General features: G+C 38.5%; 1 protein-coding gene across 1 annotated transcript in view; it reads left to right on the top strand.

The window, feature by feature from the left end:
* exoc4 (exocyst complex component 4) overlaps window positions 1-22690 on the top strand; it is a 119627-nt gene that overhangs the window by 93615 nt on the left and 3322 nt on the right. Inside the window, exons 12-17 of the mRNA XM_079868311.1 lie at window positions 1297-1433; window positions 3286-3441; window positions 5594-5772; window positions 12982-13123; window positions 14455-14633; window positions 14716-14875. Of these exons, the coding sequence (XP_079724437.1) occupies window positions 1297-1433; window positions 3286-3441; window positions 5594-5772; window positions 12982-13123; window positions 14455-14633; window positions 14716-14875 (953 nt within the window). The remainder of the gene's footprint in view (window positions 1-1296; window positions 1434-3285; window positions 3442-5593; window positions 5773-12981; window positions 13124-14454; window positions 14634-14715; window positions 14876-22690) is intronic.

Here is a 22690-nt window from a genome sequence, read left to right as displayed (position 1 = left end):
AGTATTCAAAATACGCACACAAATTTGTTCAGTATACTTTTTACCATCACATATATACATACAGTTTAAATACACGTCACTATATTTTTATCCATTTGGATAAATATATTGATAATAATCAAAATGCTGAACATTTCTGAGAGATATGTTCTATTCTCAGTCCCCAGTCACCATGCCAACCTTTCCTAGACGCTCGTTCACACACATAATCGGATACACTATGGCGTTGATGGACTTGTTCCAGTGTGACCAGGGGCATAGCTTTGAAGGCTAGCGTTCCCCCGCTGAGTCGTTTCTCTCCCACCCCCCTCGGTTCCCTGGTGCAGTTTACTGCTAGAGAGCTTGATGGGCCAGGGCAGTGCCACGGATCATTACCTCGCTCTCCGCCCCTGGGGCTCAGGCAGGGGGCGCAAGCAGCAGGCAGTGATATGTGTATTAGCAGATTGTACGCCAAATGTACAGCAATGCGCTAATAAGAACAAACTACTCGGGGCACTCGCCGCTGCCCCCTGCTGTGCAGGATGGCTCATGATGTGGTCGGATTGAGTTAGTGCTGAGCCCAATTAAACAGTGCATTTGTGCCAGTGCCACAAGTAAACTACGATTCGGTGCAGTAGGCAACACCGTTACTATCCTCCTGCCAATGGCGTGCTAACACTCGCTGTCACTTTCAGTCAATCACTACTGGCGTTAGAAATGCAGCCAAATGTTGGTGGCTATGCTCTTTTGTTTTGGCCCTTCATAGTGTTAAAATGTGGTTCTGTTTTGTGCCCGGGCTTCTGTTTTGTTTGAGCGGATAGTTCTTCTGCTATTAGCATCATTAGCTTTGATGGCAGGGTGCAATCGTTAAATGGTAGAGAGGAAGTCGCAGTGCCTGAAGGATGATGTGCCCAAGTGGAGGTCTGTCATTGCCACACATATAAAGTGATATCCCTGTCATATGTTTCTGTATCATGGTGCTTCTTTTACCGTAGCATGGTTGTCCATCTCTGACAGGTGAATGGAGGGTTTTGATCGTGCTTGTTTTTCGGGCTATTTGACTTGTTTGCTCAAAAGCGAGCAATTGAGCAGATAGACTGCAGCATTCTGTAGTCTATCACGGTCCTTTATAGAGGGCGCCTGCACTGGTCATCCTTAAACTCAACCCTGACCTCAGACCAGAACCTCCCCTGCACCTTAACAACAGCGACATTTAGAGTTTCTAAAGCAATCATCTGATTCATAGAAACGAATAGAGGTGATGCCCTGACTTCAGAGTATATTATATTGAGTGTGTGTGTTTGTGTGTGTTTTCAGAGCACTGTGGTTGTGGAGAAGTCAATTCAGGATCTAATGAGTCTGATGCAGGATCTCAGTGCGTACTCTAACCAGTTCCTGGAGATGGTCTGTGACAAGCTCAAGGAGTACAAGGAGATCTGCAATTCTGCTTACAGGTAATAATACTATGTGACACACAAAATCGTATTTGAGAATATGAGTTTGTAGTCTGTATTGAATGTGATGCAATAAAAAGGTACTAAAACATAATGGCATGAAATGTCTTTCTGTTGGGTTGACCTGGCAGGTTGCACGCAACAACAACATACACCGCAACCAGTGTGGTTTTCATGAATTAATGACTCTTATGAAGTGGTTCTTAGTGAATCAAAAACATACGCAGGACCAGTTTTGTCTGATTTCGTAAATGTATGTCTCTTATGAGACGGTTCTTTTTTAGCATATCAAAAACATACGGCGTGACCAGTGTAGTCTAATTCCTGAAATAATGACTCTTATGAAGTTCTTTTTAGTCAATCTAAAACATTCTTAACATGCTGTTCATATGATATGTCTAGTATAGTCGAGTTCATGAACAAATGAATCTCATAAAGTGGTTATTTTTAGTGAATTAAAAGCATACTGCCTGGCAGTGTAGTTTCCTGAACAAATGACTCTTATGTGCTGGTTCTTTTAATGAATAGTTCAAAAAGACAAGTATCTGTTTTAAATTAGTCTGACGGACGGAACATTTCTCTGTAATGCTATTTAATTATAAAGAACATTATATAACATTATTAAATTACATAATGCCTTAGATCATTCATGAATGTTCATTCAAATAGTTAGACATTTCTTTAAAATCAAGGTAAACCTGTTTTACAGTATATCTTCTCAATGTACTCCCTGCAGTATCTTCTCAGATCCCCAGGGGGTCTACGGATGTTTGAAAACCTTGGTATTGGAAACACTGGATGATTGGTCTGCTCATGTGTTTAAGTGAAGTGTGTGTGTGTGTGTCCGATCACATATGTGTAAGTCAGCAGGGATCTGGACTGAGCTCAATCATGGGTAGAAAGTGCAGAGGCAGCCGTTTTCTCACACAATAATCACATGCTACCAATCTGTCCCTCTCTTTGTCTCCTTCTCTGTCTTTCTTTTGTTCTATCTCCTTCGTTCTCAGCCATAAGATGAGTGAAACGCACTGCATTTCGTTCTACATGATCTGTTCAATCATTTTACACATCGCAGACAATAACAGTTTATTCATCCGCGCTCTTGTCTGCCTCTCTGTATACTCTTCTGTGGAACCGTGTTCAGCTGCCAGTGCACACTTTTAATGGTCTGCTTATGCAATACTGAAGAGATTTATCTGAACTTATGGTTCATTTACATATTTTAGAATTTTTTGAGACATGGAGTGAAATGGAGCTTGTTTAATCCCTCAGCCAATCACAGACTTTGTTCCTAATTTAGCTCCTAATTTAGCTCCTTATGGAGTGTTTCATCACACTTGATGATATCTTCCATTTACTAGTAATTAACAAATCATTATATAGCACTTAACAAATCAGTAGATTAATTTCATAATATTTTTAGCTATTGCCGTGTACATTAACATCTGAGTATTATATAATGTGTTTAGCATGTTTACAAACACATTGAACTGTGGAGCTAATATAATATATATATTTTTTTGTTATTATATATGAATTTGGCTGTATTCCTGTAATAATATAATATAATACAATATAATATAGTATAATATAATAAATATTTTTAATTTTAAAGATTTAAACATTTAATGATTTGTCATATACATTTTTAAATAATAAATATATCTTAGATTATATTTAATATTTATTAAAAACATACAAAAATCTAATGTTCAATGTTTACAGACTTTAAAATTTAAGGCTGAAAATTAAAATGATACTCACGATTTTCCATGTTCCCAAAGTTGAATTAAATCAGTTTATTTTAATCCTGAAGTTTTGTTGAGATTATTGTGTGGTGTGTGTGTTGTAGGGGTATCGTACAGTGCGAGGAGAAGCTGACCATCAGTGCATCCTGGGCTAAAGATGAAGACATCAGCCGTTTGCTGCAGTCTCTGCCCAACTGGGCCAGCATGACCCAACCCAGACAGCTCAGACAGAAGAGAGAGGAGGAAGAGGACTTCACACGGTGAGAGCACATGCTAATATACACATACATAATACAAATACACACTGTTCCCAATGTGAGCTCTCCACACAGATTCATCACCGAGCACACAGTATATACAAACACACTCGGACAACTGCTATCAGCTCACATCCGAGCAGGTTAGCGCACAGACGGCGGTCATGTGCTGTATAACACAGATCTGCAGGCCTTCACGTCCTGTAAATAGATCAATAAACACACTTATGTACTCGATCCATTTCAAGTCCAAAAATTGCTCTTCGTCGAAAATGAATGTTATTTTTTTGTTTGCCAGACGCCAATGCATTTTGGTATTCTGTTTGGGTCCTGTGAAAGGGTGAAATCTCGCCCTTATAGCTTCAGCTGACATCTTTCAACAAGAACAAATTCAACTGCAGGCAATCACACTGTCTGCCGTAACATTCCAGCATCCCAAACACACATGCAATTCTGTTTTGGATTCACTTGCTCACTCTGTCTCCCTCCCTTTCTCTCTTTTCCTCTCAAGTGCACACTTAAATTAAAGAAGACACAAGTATGAGGAAAACTGTGATTGGACAAGAGGGAGGGGGAGGGCTGGCTCCATTTTTATCAAAATTGCCCTCAACGTGTTCTTCCGTCGGTTTGGATGTGCCATGGCCAGCAATTGTACAATAAATAAATGAACTGGTTATGTGGGGCAGAAAAATCCAATCTAGCCGACCTGTTGAAGCTAAACGCAGACGGCGAGCAGGAGGCTTTTATCATATAAATGACCCTGACAGTTTCATCAGCTAAAGAGGGATTACGCCACATGTATGGCAATGCTATACAGAGTGATAAAAGCTTGTTAAAAAGTCTTCCGTTCAATAGACGCTGCGTTTTATCTTAAAATATTTCACAGCGTTCAGAAATGAGCCACGTGGATTTTGGATCACATTCATCACATACCTGTAGAGGAGGAGGTCAAAGAAAATACTGACTTTATAGATTTGCTTCAGAGTAAGGGAAAGCGTTTTTTTTAAGTACACATTAGCACCGGTGTGATCATCTGGCCAGTGTTGAGGCTGTGCCAACAGTGGTGCCCAGAACACTAAGATATTTTCATCGCACCTTCCCACCAGGACATACAACATCTCTTTTCCCCTTTAGATGTCTTCTGCCCCCCTGTCCACCTTAATTCTCCCTTCAGTAGACTGTTTAATATCTGCTAACGCTTTAATGTGATGGTCCCCCAACAGGCATTCTACTAACTATGAGTAACTTTGCAAGTACGTCAACTTATTCTAACCCTACCAGTCTACTAATACTCTACTAAAACTCTAATGAGAGTTAGACATGTGTGAGTAGACATGTACTGTAGGTGCAACGTCACTTAGTCAACTGAATGTCAAAGGGACCATCAAAATAAAGTGAAACCTTTTTTGCAAAAAACTTATTTGCCAAACTATAAATAAAATAATAATAATTGCAGTAATACGATACAAATTGCAAAAAAATATTTCCACCTATTCATTTTCAGTTTAGTTTTGCAAGTTATGTGAATTAAAGTGGTAATGGGTAAGAGGATAAAACAATTATATTTTGCAAACTTCAGTTGTGTCAATTAAATTAAGAATATAAGAGAATAAGAAACTTTAAAAAAGAAAAAAATAATAATTGCAACAAATATTTCCACCTATTATTTTTCAGATTAGCTCATTCATGTACCTCTTTTTTAAGGTGTCATTTAGAGGAAGAATGCGTAATATCTCAAATATAATAATATTAAAAATAATAAATCCAAACTAGTTTACCAAATACTTCCGCTGCCCATCTGCTCGGACAAACAGGTTTTCCTACCCCAAACGCTCAGTACTTGTGGAGTCAAAAATGGACATGTCTCCAAAAACGGCAATTTAATTATGCTTTTGAAAGTGACTTTTTAAATGACTCAATAAACTGGTCTATAAATATTTTAACATGAAAAAATGACATGCTTCACCTTTACCGATCTTTTTCACTTCTAAGCGCTGGTTTAATTAACATCCACCACAGACAGTTCAGTTGTGCTGAGCTGTTATTAAAATCAATCTGTATCGACGCCATGGCCACATTCAGCAGACCATACGGAATAATGATTAAACACGAGTGAGGCTTTTTCTTAATGCTGGAAATGTTCTGTCTCTCACAGGGCGGCATTTGCCAAGGAGTCTGAGGTTTTGACAGGGAATCTGGGTGATAAGTTAATTCCTCAGAATGAGATTCTGCGGGACGTCAGTGATCTGAAGGCTCTCGCTAACCTGCAGGAGAGCATGGAGTGGCTCGCCACCCGCCTCAGGGGCTTCTTCAGCACCCTGCCCCGGAGCTGCAGTGAGTGTGTTTACTGTATACGTTTGGCTGGAGGTTTGCGTATTGAGTATGTGTCGACCATGTATTGTGTCAAAACGTTTTCCAATTTATTATTTTTCCTTTACAGAATAAATGATCATGCAAACGTTTTAGTGATAATTTGAATCGAAATACTGACAAATTTGAGTAATCTTAATGTTTGCTATGTCTCCTTTTTTAAAACTGTGCATTTCCAGGTTTAAATTAGATTTAAATCCCAGTGTCTCCAACTTCTGAACCTCATCACTTTATCAGAACTGAATAAATACATTTTATTACTTCATCAGAAGAACTGATTGAGCCTCATGAAAGATAAGCCGGAAATCGTCTGTGTAAATCATTTTTTAAACGATTCTTGCATATTGTCACATTGACATGAAATATATTGAGAATATTGAGCTTTACTCCGAGACTTCAATGAAACTTCAGCGATGGATGTTTGACGTCACATCGGTGAAACTTCACACAATACCTTCCGAATTTCCTCCATTTCTTTCACTGAAATCTGTAAATAAGCTATTTTAAAACTATTGTTATTTCTGTTTTTTGGGTAAAGACTGCTTCAGAGCGACTCGCGTCCAGAGCAGATAAAAATTCAATAAGAGCGCGGTGGAGGACGTGGTGTAATTACCATTAGTTCTGTGCAGAAGCCGTAATGGAGTGTTTTATCATGGTGGGACAGCTTCAGCATTGTTCATTATTTAGTGTTTGCTGAGCTGATGGGACCGTCGCCGACGGAAACCCTTATCTCTGTAACCCCCCCTTAAATTGGATTTTATATTATGGAGCCAGTCAGGTATGAACAAGTCATTTTCTCCTGTCTTGTCTTGCAGACTAAAACACGTTTGCCAGTGTAATGTGGGGGAGATTAAACAGCGTCTCACCACCAGAGACTAAGCTTTGAAGTGGATCGAGTGAAGAGAGTTCCTAGAGAGGGAGAGTGAGAGAAAGAGCTCTTTTGCCCTTGTCTTTCTAAAACGCAGGCCCACCGTGCACAGGAAGAGACATCCTTTATGCACCTGTGACCACCCTGACGTGGCGTTTGTGTTCTAGAAGTATTCCACAAAGAATGTCCAGCAGTTTGTCAGACTGACAATGAGACCTTGTCCTTGTCTCAGTGAGTTTAATCGGTGGCATTGCTCAATCTCCGTCCCTCCAACCTCTGCTAAAACAAACACTCGGACCTCTGCGATAAGATGCGTGAGATAATCCTGCTCTTTAGCGTCATGGTGTTGAATCTTAATGTAATCTAAATTTGATTTGGCACTAGGACACGTTCTTGCACCGATTGTTTGGGTAGAAATCAATGGACTTTGATTGGTCATGAAGACTGTTTGTCTCATCGCTCATCTGGGATCTTTTCAATAACATGAAATCTTCCCTAAATCTATCTGGGCCCAGAGCCCAGTTTCCTCAGGACATGTGTGTTTCTGTATGTTCTTTCTTGTGTTCGTCTGTCTGGGGTTTTTGTACACTATTAACACTATTTGTATTTTTTGCCCTCTCAGACTTTTTTTTTGTAGTAAAGATTGTGCTTGGATGGAAGTGAGGACATCTTCTGTACATGCAGATTAAATATAAGAGAGGCTGTTTACATGCAAATTGGGAATTTGATTTGCAGTATGCGAATGCTGTAAATTAAAATCTGAATATCACAACAACAGTTTGCAAATACTGCAGCGTTTCCATCCCATGTCCTAGAAAAATAAAATAGATGTTGTTGCCACTGTGGAATCCACTATGGCTTTTTTTATTATTATAGATGGTAAATTATTAGCAGTTTAGAGCTTGCGGATAAAATACTTTTTTTGCTAGCTATCAGCAGTAGATGCCTTACGTCTGGAGCGACAACGTGTCTGAAGGTAATAGCGGCCAATCATTTTGATGACAGGCTTTTGCTCCGGCATTTCAGAATGAATTTGAGACGCTGTGAGATGATACTGATCCAATGATTTTCTTTTCTGAACGATTTCTTTGGTCACATGTTTTCTGCCTCAAGCAAATTTATGCATTTTTATGCGGATTTCACATAAAATGATGTGGACGGAAACCCACCTACAATCCCAACTCTCACTAACATCACTCCTCTCGTTCTGTCTGAAGTATTAAATGAAGCAAAAAAACATGGGTCAAACCTAGTCAGTAGAGACCATTCGTAGAGAGTTGAATGTGGAAAACTGCACCGCTCACTATGTTCTGATGGTAACCTTGCACTTTAAGTTAAAAGAGACAACCTCCTTAATGATATAGGCATGACAATAAAGAGGTTTGACATGATTTAGAGCTTTTTTAAAAAGCTAATTTCAGGATCCCATTCTCCTTAGATTTTATTTCTGATTCCATACACATACACCATCTGTATTTGAGGTTTCAACCTTTCTCTATTCATGTAAACGGGAGCTATACTCGCATGACTAGAAAATAGCTGAACAAGATAGCTGCCAAGTGAACTGAATTTCTTTGGCCCCAGGTTGAGTTTTATCTCAGGAGTTTTTCTCTGACCATTACCTTCGCAAGACCTTTAACCACCTTATACCTACCTAGGCTTGACAGACAAAAGGCAGAACTGTTGTCCAAACAAGCTTCTTCCTTTCACATGCTTCCAAATCCAGCTTCCTATAGCTCTCGGGAGATTCATCGCTCTCATATCGCTGAACAGACGTAGAGCTTTGAGCTTTCATAGCCTTTAGTGCCAAAGAAAGAGTAACTCTTGGGTCAAGCGATCTGTTCATTTTTGGAGTTTTAAAAAGTACCTTTATCGCCGACAGTAAAGGTCTGCTTTCCATCTATTAGCATAATGTCTATGGATACACACAGACACACTTTCATTTCTGGAATAGCTTTTACTGAAGACACCTACTCAATTTCTGTCCTGAAGGCTTTGCCAGCGAGTCAAAGTGCTGACGCAGTGAGGTCAAAGGTCGTCGGCAGACAGAGCTTGGCTCTCCCCATGCAGATGTCACTGCTGTTACTGCAGCCGAATAATTAACGCTCTCAGCCAATCACATGCATCATTCATGAGGCTTCGGTCTCTCTTTTTATCTCTCTTCGTCTCCCTCTCCCTTTGCTGCCGCAGAGGTCAGATATCTTGTTTATTAGAGCGCTGTGTTTAACAGCCTGTGGAAGGTGTGCGGCGAGATGATGCAGTTTTTCTACAGCAGTTTTTGGGCTTAAGCTTCACCCTGACTGCCAGTGGGATGTGGTCGTGGAGAAGGGTATCAGCGAATGATTGATCTCCGCTCTCTCCTTCTCTCTGTGTCTTTATGAGTGCCACCCTCTCACAGATGGCATCGAACAGACGCTTAGGCGAGATAGGATTTGAAAATAATTGGATGAGTCCAACTCACGCACACGGCACACATCTACGCAGCGTACAGCCTCCGATAAAAGACATTTAAGTTAAAGGAAGACAGAAGAAGACATTTAGAGGTTTGTTTTAACTCGAAACAGTGGGGCCGCCCATGTGGCGCGACCTTGATCACACCATCGTGGCGGGATGAGCTCAGAGGCGATGGACATCAGGCCCATCTCTCTCTCTCTCGCACCACCAGTGGGGGTCTGGGTAAGGGGGTCCTGGCACACACAGACTTTAAACAGAGCAGCCATGCTTTGCCACATGCTGCTGCACTCACTCGTTCACCGACAGTTGGTATGTGTATACATGAGCACACTTGTGTTAACAAACACACAACTTGACAACCAGCTCTACACATGGATGGAATTCAGACTAACTGCATAATTCAAACTTGCAGGTTAATTGGCGTGCAGCATCGGTTTCCTTTGGATTTGCAGTACACTCTGAATGTCTGGATCATGCTGTTCATGATAGGCTCAGTTCCAAATTCACTAAAATTATGAACCGATTTAAATAAACAGCATTTTTTTTTTTTTTTTTTATTGCATCCAAACTGGTAAAACAGCTTTACTTTGGCTGGCTGTGCAAAAGCAGTTAATGATTGAAAGCTACATAGAGGAATATGAAATTGTTCATGTTAGCTTTGTTTGAAAATATTATTGAATATTCTTATATATAATGCATATTATAAATAATATATTAAAAAATGTAATTTTATGATGTATATATCATTACTTTATTTAAAAAAATACATTATATTAAATAATAAATACATATAACACTAGAGAAAGGAGAGAGAGATATATATACAGCAAATCCACAGGCAATATATTCATATATTAATTTAATTATAATAAACAATCAAGGTTTATACAGAATGTACAGATATACAGATTTATTCAAAATTCATTTATTCGACTTAATGTCAGGGTTCTGTCACTTTCCTTAGTTCTGTTTATTCTTGGGTTAGTGACACTGCTATCGTCTTGTCATGGTGAGTGTGCGGTTCCGAGTTCGCTCGGGCCGTGCACTCTTCTATCCACAACATGTGAGTTGGTTTGTGTGCAGAGCGTGGTGTTCGGAATCTTCGGATCCTGGCACTTCGGTCTATTTTGTTTTGGTTCTGTTGGGATTCGGACATTTATGTGTTTGTCTTCTGTTGTGAGAGCACAGGATGAGCATTCGCTGTGTTGTTGCGTGAGTGAGCGTGCGGTTTCGAGTTTGCTCGTTGTGTCGCACGCAGATTGTGTTTTCATCTGCCTCGTGCTTTCATGTTATGTTTTGTCTTGTGTTTCGCGGCACATGCTTTGCTGTGATTGTGTTCTTGTATTTTTGTCATGTTTGGTGTGAACACATGGCTTGTCATGTTTGTTTCATTGTGTCATGTGCTCTTCTGTCTATTGTCTTAACCCCGCCCATCTTGTTATCTGATAATTGTTTCAGTTGCCCCACCTGGTCTGTGTTCAAAATCACCCCCTATACCCTCATCCACTATTCCCTACATTACTCCACTAATATAGTCCACTTGAAGGAGTGAATGAAATTCGGACACTAAGTTCGCCGGAAGGACTGCCTCTTTTGCATAGTTTATGCTTGCTGTTAAATAATCACTTGAAACTTAGCAAACTAGCAGCTCCAGTAGTAAGATGAAAAGATTTATCTTGAACTCTGTCATGGATGTATAAACCTTAATTAAACTATTTAATAATAAATTAAAAAGGAATTTATACCTGAATGATTTTATGCTGTAGCCACATTGGACCAGCGGTTTGGAAAGTGGATGGATGGATGATTCAGCTGCGGATGCCATCTTCTGGCGAGATGCGGGAATTCATTCGCCACGACCGTCACAGTGCATTATGGGTATTCTCTAGCCGTTGAGCGTACATCAATTGTACACTTGTTATTGTGGTGCATTGTGGGATTGAATAAGTGCACTCGATAATATCCACTATGGTTTCGGACACCATCACAAATGGCTATCTCCCTATAGGGGGCTATTTCGGACACAGCCCTGTCTTGTTTGCTCCCTATTTATTCTACTTGTGTGTGCAGTCCTGTGCCAGTTCGTTGTCTAATGTTTCTCGTTATGTGTTGTCAGTGTGACTGGCCTTTTCCAGCCCTGCCTTGTTCTGCCCAGTTCAGTCCATCTGCTGGTCATGATTTTTCCTGGATAGTTTCTGTTGTTTGTTTTATTTTTATATATAAAAAAAAAAAAGAACTGCACAATTGAGTCCTCGCTTCATCCCTTAACCCGCATCCTGAAATCTGCATGCTATATTTTAAATCTTTTTACATTTAAGTCATTTTCACTTATAATCTTAGCCTCTGCCATTTATGTTAAACCTCATTCATGTATATATGCCTCTACAAATTCAACTTTGGTTATGAGACCAATGTAATTTGGCATCATAAGCATCAAACCTGGTGCGACATGTCTTCAAATACCACATCTCTGTCTGCCTTCATTGTATGAAAAAGAGCAGCATGATCATTCTTTAAAACATCTCCTTTTGTGTTCCACAAAAGAAATAAGGTCATTCAGGTTTAAAAGGACATGAGGGTAAATCAATGATGGTTGAACTTAATTTGTAGGTGAGCACATCTCTTTAAATGTAATTATAGGATAGCGTATTTGGTACTCAGTTTTAATTTCCCTGCCAAATAAAACCTTTTCTTGTTACCCTGGCCTGACAGTTCTGTTATCCACGGGACGTCACATCAGGGGAATTTTCTGTGCTCTTACAGATCAGTCCTTGGTGGCCCAGTGCCTCTAATCTACCACCTGGTCATCACTGCTCTATTTGTACTTCTTGTCTTCAAGCCTTTTTAATCATTCCATGCCAAACACACGCTTATCTCCCACAAACCTTTTTCCTGCTAAGAGTTATAGAAAGACAGCAATTAACTACCAAATGTCTTTTGACAGTGGTCTGTGTGTATATATATAATTGCTCAATGACGGTGGCCATTTTCCTGAACAAACTCAAGGGACTCAGTGCCAAGTGAGCAAACCGGCGTCCATCATCAAAGCAAACACGTCCACACACACATACTACTTCTCTGCACACCGTTATATGTGTGTGTGCGAATGTGACCTTCAGAAGTGCAGACATGCCACAGAGAGTTACAGGAAGTCAGTGTCCATCGCCATCTCTCGTGCCTCATTGATCGCCTAGTGTCGTACACGCACACACTTTTCTGTTTGATAGTCGTCCTGTGGCCGTATGTGTGCTTGCGTATCATTGTTGTAAATATAACAACGATTATTGAAGTATTTTACAAGAATATACTACTTCAGTCTTTCTACTTCAAAATTCTAAATATAATGTTTGATTCATTGTTACTTGCCGTCTCTTTGTAATTATTTGCGAGATCAGTTTCAGAGTGAAAATCCTGCAAATCCAAATAGTTTTTTTTCAGTGTACACAGACTCTTCTGGTTGTCGGCTTATTGATTCATGATTTTCATGATTGTGAAATGCAAGTGGCTGGGCATTCTTAAAAATAAAAGTTCTTTATTAGAGTAAATTGTTCGACAAGCAAATGCACAAAAGGTTCTATATAGTGGAAAAAGGTTCTTTAGATTATTAAAATGTTCTTCACGCTAAGAACTATTCACTGAAGGAGTTTTTAATGGACCCAAAATGGTTCTTCTGCGAAAACCACTTTTTGGAGCCTTTAATTTTTGTGGAAACCCAAATACCACATCTACATGTACTTGCTGAACTTGTTGGCATTACTTATTAGGAAGTCTTGGAAGTCTTTCCACTTGTTGGTATAATGGCTATAAATGTTTTTCTGGTTCAGACTATCTTTTATTTTGTCTATTTCTAGGTCTATCCCCAGGCTCAGATGCTCAAGTGAACACAGAGAATGTTCGCAGTCGAGAACAGATACTCCAGACGTTGACTGACCTCTCCAGATCCTTCCAGGACATTGCTGACCGCTGCTTGCTGGTGTTGCATCTGGAGGTCAGGTAGGTCCCACTTTATCATCTCAGTCTGAGAAGGCTCCAAAGGCACACTTTAAGGTATCTTCACACAAACAATGGCTTAAACTCTGCAGATTTGCAGGCTGATTCTACACAGCTACAAACAATCATCTCCATCAGTGTTAAACGGCTTGTATTTTTAGGCCTTCCAAAGAGTCTGCCTGGCAAAAGAGCATCAATGGGTCATTCACTCTCCATACCCTCCTCCACAGGCCCTCCCTGTGGCTCGCCCGATTATTCTCTGATATCATTTAGCTTATGTGATCCTGTTTATGATTTGGAAACAATAACTCGCAGCTCCCATGCTACGCGTTATTGACTTTTTCCATCAAGCAAATTTCCCTTGACAGTGCTTGAGGGTAAATTAAGCCATAAGAGAGGGTAAGAAGAAGAGGATGCAGGCTTTTTGCGGGCGTCTTCGCTTAAAGCTTTTCTAATGGTGAATAATAATAAAAAAAGGGAGGTTTATTGCAGGTCTGTTGGAGGCCATTATGGAAACCTTTCCATCTCACCTTCTCTCTCACAAACACTCTTTATCTGTGCAGCTATACGAAGGTTTATTAGGCCATTAACACTCCATAGATTGTAGCCACAAACAAACACACATGCACCTGCTCACAGGACATTCCATCATCCCAGTTCATTCAGCCTTTATAGAGTGAAGCTGTGGAATAAGATATTCACCACCAGCATCTGGCGTTTCTATGATGACAGTCTAGAGTACTATTAACTTACTTGCATAATAACAATAACGCACACATTCAAAAATGGTTTCAAGTTTTTGTTTGTTTAAAATGGATATTTGCATTTTGATTTAAAGAATTTATCTTGAGGATGAATTTTTCAACAGAACATGTAGAGATGTACTCATTTGGAAAAATTATTAATAAAAAGTTATTTTTATTATTTAAAACTTAACAAAAACTATACTGTTTTTTTTTTTTTTTACTAATAGAAAATTACAAAAGCACAACTAAATCACTAAATCTTTAACTAAAATTAAAATAAAATAACTAATTTCAAAATATTAACAAAAAAATTAATGATGCTAAAATAACACTGATGCAAACTCCCTTTTAAAATAAAAAGTGTGACAAAATATACTAAATTTGAAAATAATTAGTTCACATGATCAAAGATATCTTAATTGAGGTTTTGCAGAAATGTCAAACGAAAAGACTACTTCATGTGAAAAATATTCATTTTGAGGTGAAATCCTGTGTGGGTTAAATAAGTCATATCTCAAGCTTCAGGAAAGTTCTTATCTTACTCAACTCATAATTGTCATTCCCTGCCTGTCGTCTGTGCTCCATCAGGGTCCACTGTTTCCATTATCTGATCCCTCTGGCAAAACAAGGCAACTACGCCATCGTGGCTAATGCAGCCAGCATGGACTACGACCCCCTGGTGGTGAAGCTGAATAAGGACATCAGTGCCATAGAGGAAGTGATGGGAGCCGCCCTGCAGCAGCACAAGTTTCAGTATATCTTTGAGGGTGAGAGTGACCTCTTGCCTCAACAGGAAGCTGATGCCTGAAGGAGCCTTTCTTTTCTGACTGTCTTCCTGTCTCTGTGCAGGACTGGGTCATCTGATCTCCTGCATTCTGATTAATGGAGCTCAGTACTTCAAGCGTATCAGTGAGTCTGGCATCAAGAAGATGTGCAGAAATATCTTTGTGCTCCAGCAGAACCTGACCAACATCACCATGTCACGAGAGGCTGATTTGGATTTCGCCAGGTAGAATGCACAAACACACACAAGTGCAATGATACATTTTTATAAGATAATTTTTCGATACATATCGATACTGAAATATCTGAAACGCCTCAAAACATTTTCCAATCAGCTACACTTTCTCTTTCGCACACCTTTTTTCCGACAGCGAGTTGACACACAAACCCGCCTCCCCTCACTCACTCGTTTCATTATCTATGGATAAATATTGTTGGTTACAGGGTTTGAATTTCGGCGTGGGATTGCGCGAATTACACATAATTTTACTCATTCCCGCAGATTTTGTGCTCACACCCAAAGTGCGCTCACAGAAAGCCGCCTCAGTACTACATTGACTTTTTTTCGCTGCTTATTGCACTTAAACAGTCAAATACACACAAAATAATGTCAAAATGCATGTATTCACGTAAACACAGTCAGTTATGTTTTAAGTGAACGTAAACAGTTGAGAAAAAAACGCATGTGTAACAGTATAATGGATCCGTGTGTCAGGTCTTAAAGTGACAGCAGCCTAATATACCTGCTGCCAAATTATGAGCTAATATTAAAAATATTTTCATGCCAGTTTTTCCCCATGATACCATCGGTACAGTGTGTGTATATATATATATATATATATATATATATATATATATACAGGGCTTGACATTAACTTTTTTGCTCACTAGCCAATGTGGCTAGTGGTTTTCCAAAGTTACTAGCCACACAGCATTTTTACTAGCCACATTTTTGTTGTTGTGAAATTACCTGATAAAAGTTGACTATGGCGTGCTAAAATGTACTTGAACTAGATTTACAACCCTTTTAAATGTAAAACCACTGTATACACCCAAATCAAGACTACATAAATATATAACAATACAGGTCATTATCATTAGCTCTGATAAGGTTGTGTGTAAAGCTCCTTTTTTTAAAAAACATGTATTATGTATTATGTCGCCACATTGCTCCACCGGCATACGACATAACTCCAGCAGGTTCTTTGTTGTCTGTCACTAGCGACAATACTCATTAGGGCTGTCAAAATTGCTCAAAAATGACCTTCGAATATTCCCTCTAAAAAAAACACATAGCTTATATTCGAACTATTCGAACATCTGGTTGCGCATTTTGTCATGACGCGCATTACGTCAATAACAGGACAAATTAATACAAAGAGACATAACTACTTGTATAGGTAGTTTATTTAAGTTTAAACATATTTGATAACGTATTACCTACACGAAAACAAGGAAATCAACTAATGGCCAAGACCGCAGACCTCACTCACTCTCGCTCGCTCACTCGCAGGCACTCTTTCTCTCTCTAGCCCTCACACTCAACACCAAACGCGAATAGAGCATCTGGCGCGAGTGTAAAGACGCGTTTACGCGCGTCTGGAGGTCTTGCGGCGCGAATGAGGCGTCACGCGCTCTGTGCATAACAGTTTAAAAATGAACAACAACAATAAGCGAATGTTGAGTGCTGATCAAGAGTTTTATGCAAGCCATTTAAGGTCGCGACTCTTATATAGCAGGCTTCATTCAGTGATTGAAACAAATATTATTAACATTGATTGAAGTTTTACAGTATATATAATCGACATTGAATGCTCCGAGCGTGCTGTGCAGTGGTAAACATGGAACTTTTCCTTGACATGAAACGGTAAATAATCAAACCAGTGGAAGCCTGCAGTGCATGAAACTGCTGTATCAAACCTACCTTATTCATGCAATATCTATTCAGTCAGTACAGTAGCCTACACTTCAGTAATGTTTCTGTTTAACGTTAAATAAAATGACCCCTCAGGCAGCGCGCCCACTCACAAAGCAGACAGCCACGCCTCTGCTACCGCGGCGTTTTTCCACATTCGAATATTAATTTTCACCTTCGAAATTCTGTTTTTTAAAACTATTCGAATATATATTCGAATTTAGAATATTCGTTGACAGCCCTATGGGAGTTGTAGTGTCGTAGTGTCACACTTATTTCAGATGCCTTTTGAAAAGACTACAATTATTCAACCCGCCAAAGTGGCTAGTTGGAGTGACTGTGTTACCCGCCACGAGCAAAATCCACCCGCATTTGGCGGGTTGGCGGGTGTTAATGTCAAGCCCTGTATATATATATATATATATACACACACACACACACTTTTATATACTTTATACTTTACAGTGTAACCTTAAATTACTTTGTTGTTCAATTCATTTCACATTTATTTGTATGGCGCATTTCACAATACATTTCATTTCAAAGCAGCTTGACAGAAAAAGGATCAGTTAATAATTATCATCTCTCTCCAGTCTGTATATAATTAACAGGATGTTTCTTCATTTTTATGTGAAGATCACTGTCAAAGCTGTGAAATTAGAGAGAGTAATGTGCATTTTTCTGTACAAACAATGCAAATCAATACCCGGCGAATTTCTTGCATGATTATTACAGCGCTGGCTTATTGACCCCTCACTCTCTCATACATGATATCACGTGATGCATGGGTGGTCCAGGTGGTGATTGGAATTACAGTGCATTGTTTACTCTATCAAGGCTCCTCTGATTAACCCCTCCTACACACTCACACACACGGCAGAGAGAGCGTCTCTCTGTAAACCCCGTTATGAATACATTGGCATTATCCTCATAAACCGCTTGGAAAACAAGATAATAAAGGAGCACTATAGCACTAGTCTCTTGCAGCTGTACCCCTGTCATTTACATCCAGCGTTGAGTGTGTATAAATGCCTGTGTGTTGAGGGATTCATTGAGAGAGATGGAAGCATATATGTGGATGCTGGGAGATGGAGCTAGGCCCATGAGGAAAAAGGGGAATCGTTGGCCGCCCTCCCATTTGAATGCTTGCTGTGGGCGACTGGGCCAAGGACACAGTAATAACCATCGATTTGAGTTAAAGCTGAGCAGTGCTGTGGCCAAACTCAGTGGCTCTCCTCTATTATGGCAGGCTTTGGTCACAGTGCCATCTAGTGAGGAGAAACATGCCGTCAGTGGAGGAACACTGCAGAGCTCGTCTAAAAACATGAATATGAGCACATTTATTTATTTAAGCCAGTACAAACAGTGTAATTTGATTGCACAGGGCTACTGCCAGAGGTTTTGATGTTTAAATCTGGAGTAAACAACTACACTAGTAGTTTTTCATTGAAATGACCTTGCGTCTGGTTGTTGGTCCAGTCCCAAAGCAAAACCAGAGTGCTTTTACTCTCGCTACATGCTCACACACGTACACATACACACACCATCTGCTCACAGCCTTAGACTGAGCCAGGCCATGTCCCAGAGTCCTGCAGGTGCCTCAGTATTGTCTTATCAACGTCACCCAAACCTGGCAAGAGACTAATGCGTTCTTCATCATGGATTGATCAAGTTGAGGACAAATTGTTCCAAAACCTCTCCTTACATCTGTATGAATATGAACCCAGTTAATCTGCATTTTCAATCACTACATAGGTACACTACCATTCAAAAGTTTGGGGTCAGTAGGATTTTCTTTTTTTGTCACATTAAATTGATCAAAAGTGAGAATAAGGATGTATTCAAAGAATGTTTCAAAGAAATGCTGTTCTTTTGAATGTTCTATTCATCAAAGAATCATTGATTATAATAAAAATGTTTCTTGAGCAGCAAATCAGCCTATTAGAACAATTTCTGAAGGATCATGTGTCACTGAAGACTGGAATAATGATGATGAAAATTCAGCTTTGACATCACAGGAAAAATATATATTTTTAAATATATTAAAAAAAGAATTGAATTGTGTTTTTGATGGTGAGCAAAAGAGATTTGAAAAATGAAAAACATGAAATATCTTGCTAAACCCAAACTTTTGAATTTTAGTGTAGATGCATGGGCATAGATCAATTTTAACTTTATGCAAATGAGCAATGATGTAATGTGGCAACTGCCAATGGGAGTGCAGAGAGTAAAGCCCTACCTGGTGAAGTTGGGTAGGAATGTCTACTTTCAAATAGTTTGTTCATCTGTTGTCGTCTGAAATCATTAGTTATAATCTGATTAGCTGGCTTTACATGAACTCAGTTCTGCTTTAGAATTTAGAAGTTTAGAAGTTCTGAATTTAATTTTCCATGCAGAAAATCCCTTCTACTATTTTGGAATAATCTATTTTGGATAAACCCGCCCCAGAGCGACACAAAACACTGAAAGTTCTCAAAAAGTACTGTTGTTTGTCACATTGCATCTGGGTCAGACAGTCTCTTTCTTTCTAATTGGCATATTATGCTGCAGTGAAGACCAGACAAAATATATATATATTACATTTACAAAAAAAAAAAAAAATTAATTCAGCCATGCTGCTCACATTCTCTCTTCCAGTGTGAAATATAAAACATTCTCTCTGACTCAGGAATTCGCAGTTCAGAGACTGGCTGACAGACATGCGTGGGTCAGAGGTCAAGCTGTTGGAAAAGCACCTGTCTTGTGAGCCATTTGTAAAGGCTTCTGGAAAAACGACATTTAGCAAGCATGTCAGGGTGACGGCCTGGACTGTTTACACCACGGCTGCTCTGTGCTCCCGATAACCACAAAACAAACCGGCAGCTGCGCTTGACAGCACATTGGTCTTTCTGTGTATGCGTGTGCGAGTAACATGAGGCTTTTCTCCATTTCTGTTTATTATGTTTATCTAGATATTCCTCTATATTTTTCTTTTTTTTTGTTTGTTCTAGGAAATAAGATGCCAGGGAAATTAGCTTTCACACTCAGTCTAAAGGTCCTTGCACACTGATTCCGAAATTTTCGTATGCGTTTTTTCGTATTTGTGATTCGGTGGCTCTGAATAGTCAAAACAACATTCAAAATGCTTGCTACGGATGCGAAAAATGCAGAAAATCTAACCTGATCCGAATTTTTTTATGAGGGACGAAAGTTTCGGAGGCGGTGTGTAAGCGTGATGGCCTAACATGAGGTCGTATTTATTTTTTAAAGTGTGAAAATTTCGGACGCGAATTTCGGACTCAGTGTGCAAGGGCCTTAACTCGCCATCGGATACCAGCATGATTAGCAAAGGTGACCGGAATATAAGGCGATATATCCAATATTCATAATGTATTAATGTTGTTCCATGATTTTTAGGTATTGATTTTTTTCTGGGTTTTGGTTTATTTCTGGGAATCATTTCAGGGAATCTGTTGTATAAACTCTCATACAATTATTAATTTACATCATCACTCAAAAATACTCACCAATGCCTCTGTGGAGCATTTTTCATGCATTAAAAAAGTAGTCAAATATATGTAGATAAAATGTACTATTTATTACTATATATTCATATAATGGCGCTTATGATTAAAAAAAATGTTAATTCTTTTCTCATTTTCTTTCTGAAATAATACTTTTATTTTTATTTATTTACTTACTGTGTAAGTAACAGTTCCATTCACTTAAAAAATATCTTATATATTTTGAATAATTTTGACAGTGCTGTTAGGATAAAAATGACGGTTCCAATTATTGAAAGCTGTAAAATATTGTCCAGCTCAACAGTTACAGAAGTCAACAGTGTATGCACCATTTATGAGTCTATTCCACCTGCTATCCCAGGACTGCTATCCTGTCCAGTTGTTCTCTCATATGTTAAACCAGGTCAAACCATCCTCAAAGCCTCACCTCACCTCACTTAAAAACAGAGCCGCTGATGAAAGAGCAGCTTGTCTGCAAAATGTTCCCATTAAATTGAAAATCAGACCTGTCAGGAGGGAATGTCCGGGAAGCCTGATATGCACTTTTGCATGGAAAGCATTGGCGTTTGTAACTGTGGTGTCGACCAAGCGTGTTCTGTTTGATGGAGAGGATCATCTTGGGCATCTTGCCTGCTCTCTCTCTCTCTCTAACTAATGTGTTGCTGAGAATGCGCTGACAGAAGCAGCCCTTAATGGCTTAAATATTGTACATGCTGGAAATGGGAGGAAACGAATTGTGCTGATTTGAGTTTTTTTTTTTTTTTCACTGTCTCCCTTCGCGCCAACATACATCTCCCAGCGTCCTTCGCCGTATGCATCATAAATTTGCTTAATGCTCCTTGTATGCACTACTGTACACACAGAACCTGTCTAATTAAAACTTAATTGCACTCAGAAAAACACACAGGTGCAGGTTCTATGTGTGAGAAGTTCCTGCTCTTTATTATCTTCTAATGGGAGAGAGGATTGGGAGAGGAGAGGAAAGGAGGTGATCTTAAAAGCCAAGAGTTAATCAGATTAGCAACTCACCACGGTTTTGCTAAATGCTTTTAAATGTGTGCGAAATGAAGTGTGGAGAATGACATAGTTGGCCCATCAAGCAAACAAACAAACATACAGAAGCACACAAATAGCCAGCTGAACTTTTTATGTTGACTTAAAAACCCATGAAATTGCTTGATGAGCAAGGTATATTATATTATATTATATTATATTATATTATATTATATTATATTATATTATATTATATTATATTATATTATATTATATTATATTATATTATATTATATTTCAGTAGTCAAAATTTGAAGTGGATCAAAACCTTTCATCAAACTTATACATGAATTTTGAACAACACTGTTCTTGTCCTATGACAACTTTGATTAACTTTTTTGATTCACTTCAAATGTTGACTACTGTATATTATATTATATTATATTATATTATATTATATTATATTATATTATATTATATTATATTATATTATACAGATTGTTCAAAAACTATTAAAATGTTTTTCATTAATTTAAATAAATATTAAATTAAATAAATAGATAAAAACTGACAACGAAAGTTTAAATTGAAGTGCTACAATTACTAAAACTGAAATACTGAAATAAAAATAAAATAAAGCCACAAAGAAATATATATTTTTTTAAATTACAAAAGCCAAATTTACTAAGACTTGAACTTAAATTAAAATGAAAACTGAAAATATAAACATAAAAGCTAATTCAAAATATGAATAAATACTATATAAATAATACTAAAATAACACTGTACATGTTATGTACAGTGTATATATATATATATATATATATATATATATATATATATATATATATATATATATTCACTTTTATTATATTATTATGTGGGGTTATGTTTAAAATGTAATTTTTTTATTTATTTTGAATCTTCATTTAACTCTTCCATGCTAGTAAGGTGTCTGTTTTATGTCAAATGAAGTGCTGTACAGTATATGAGATTGTCTTCTCCAGTGTCCTGCTTTGAGCCCTAATGAGCTGACAGCACATGTCTGGTGGATTAACGCCCTGGCACAGTAAGGGTTACTGGGACACTGTACTGTCAGGCCTGTTATAAATGGCTGTGTTTTTTTCAGTGTCAGAGATGAATAGGGGTTAATGGAACTGCCCTCTCTCTGTCCTGCAGGTGCACTTGTGCTCACATTCACACTTTTTGGCATGCTTTTCAGCAACTTATGGGTTGAATCTGTACTTTTTACTGGCTGAATATGCTGCGATCGTTCGATTTTTCCATGTTAGTGTTAATCTGCAGCATTAAAGCTCAGCAGTTTATAGGCGTAAGGGCAACACCATTATTTCCAAGTTCTTAGAGAATACTTCACCGAGGTTTGGTAGAAGAAAGCTGATCTGTGAGATGTTGGAGCATGTTTGTTTCTGTCTTTCATTTAGCTCACCCTCTTCAGCAAGTGGACTGTCTTGTGGTATCCAAAACAACATATCCCTTTTGGTCATTTAAACAGGTTATTTAAACAGCCAGTACACTGCAAAAGTCAAGTTGGTCTAATTTCAGCTATACTTTTAGATTTAAAAAAAAAAAAAAAAATGCTACTACAATGCTAGGATGTTGTAGATGGTTG

Source organism: Squalius cephalus, assembly GCF_949319135.1.
Source record: "Squalius cephalus genome assembly, chromosome: 4".
Lineage (NCBI taxonomy): Eukaryota > Metazoa > Chordata > Actinopteri > Cypriniformes > Leuciscidae > Squalius > Squalius cephalus.
Note: the sequence above shows the minus strand (reverse complement) of the source record. Positions and strands in the feature narration are given on the sequence as shown.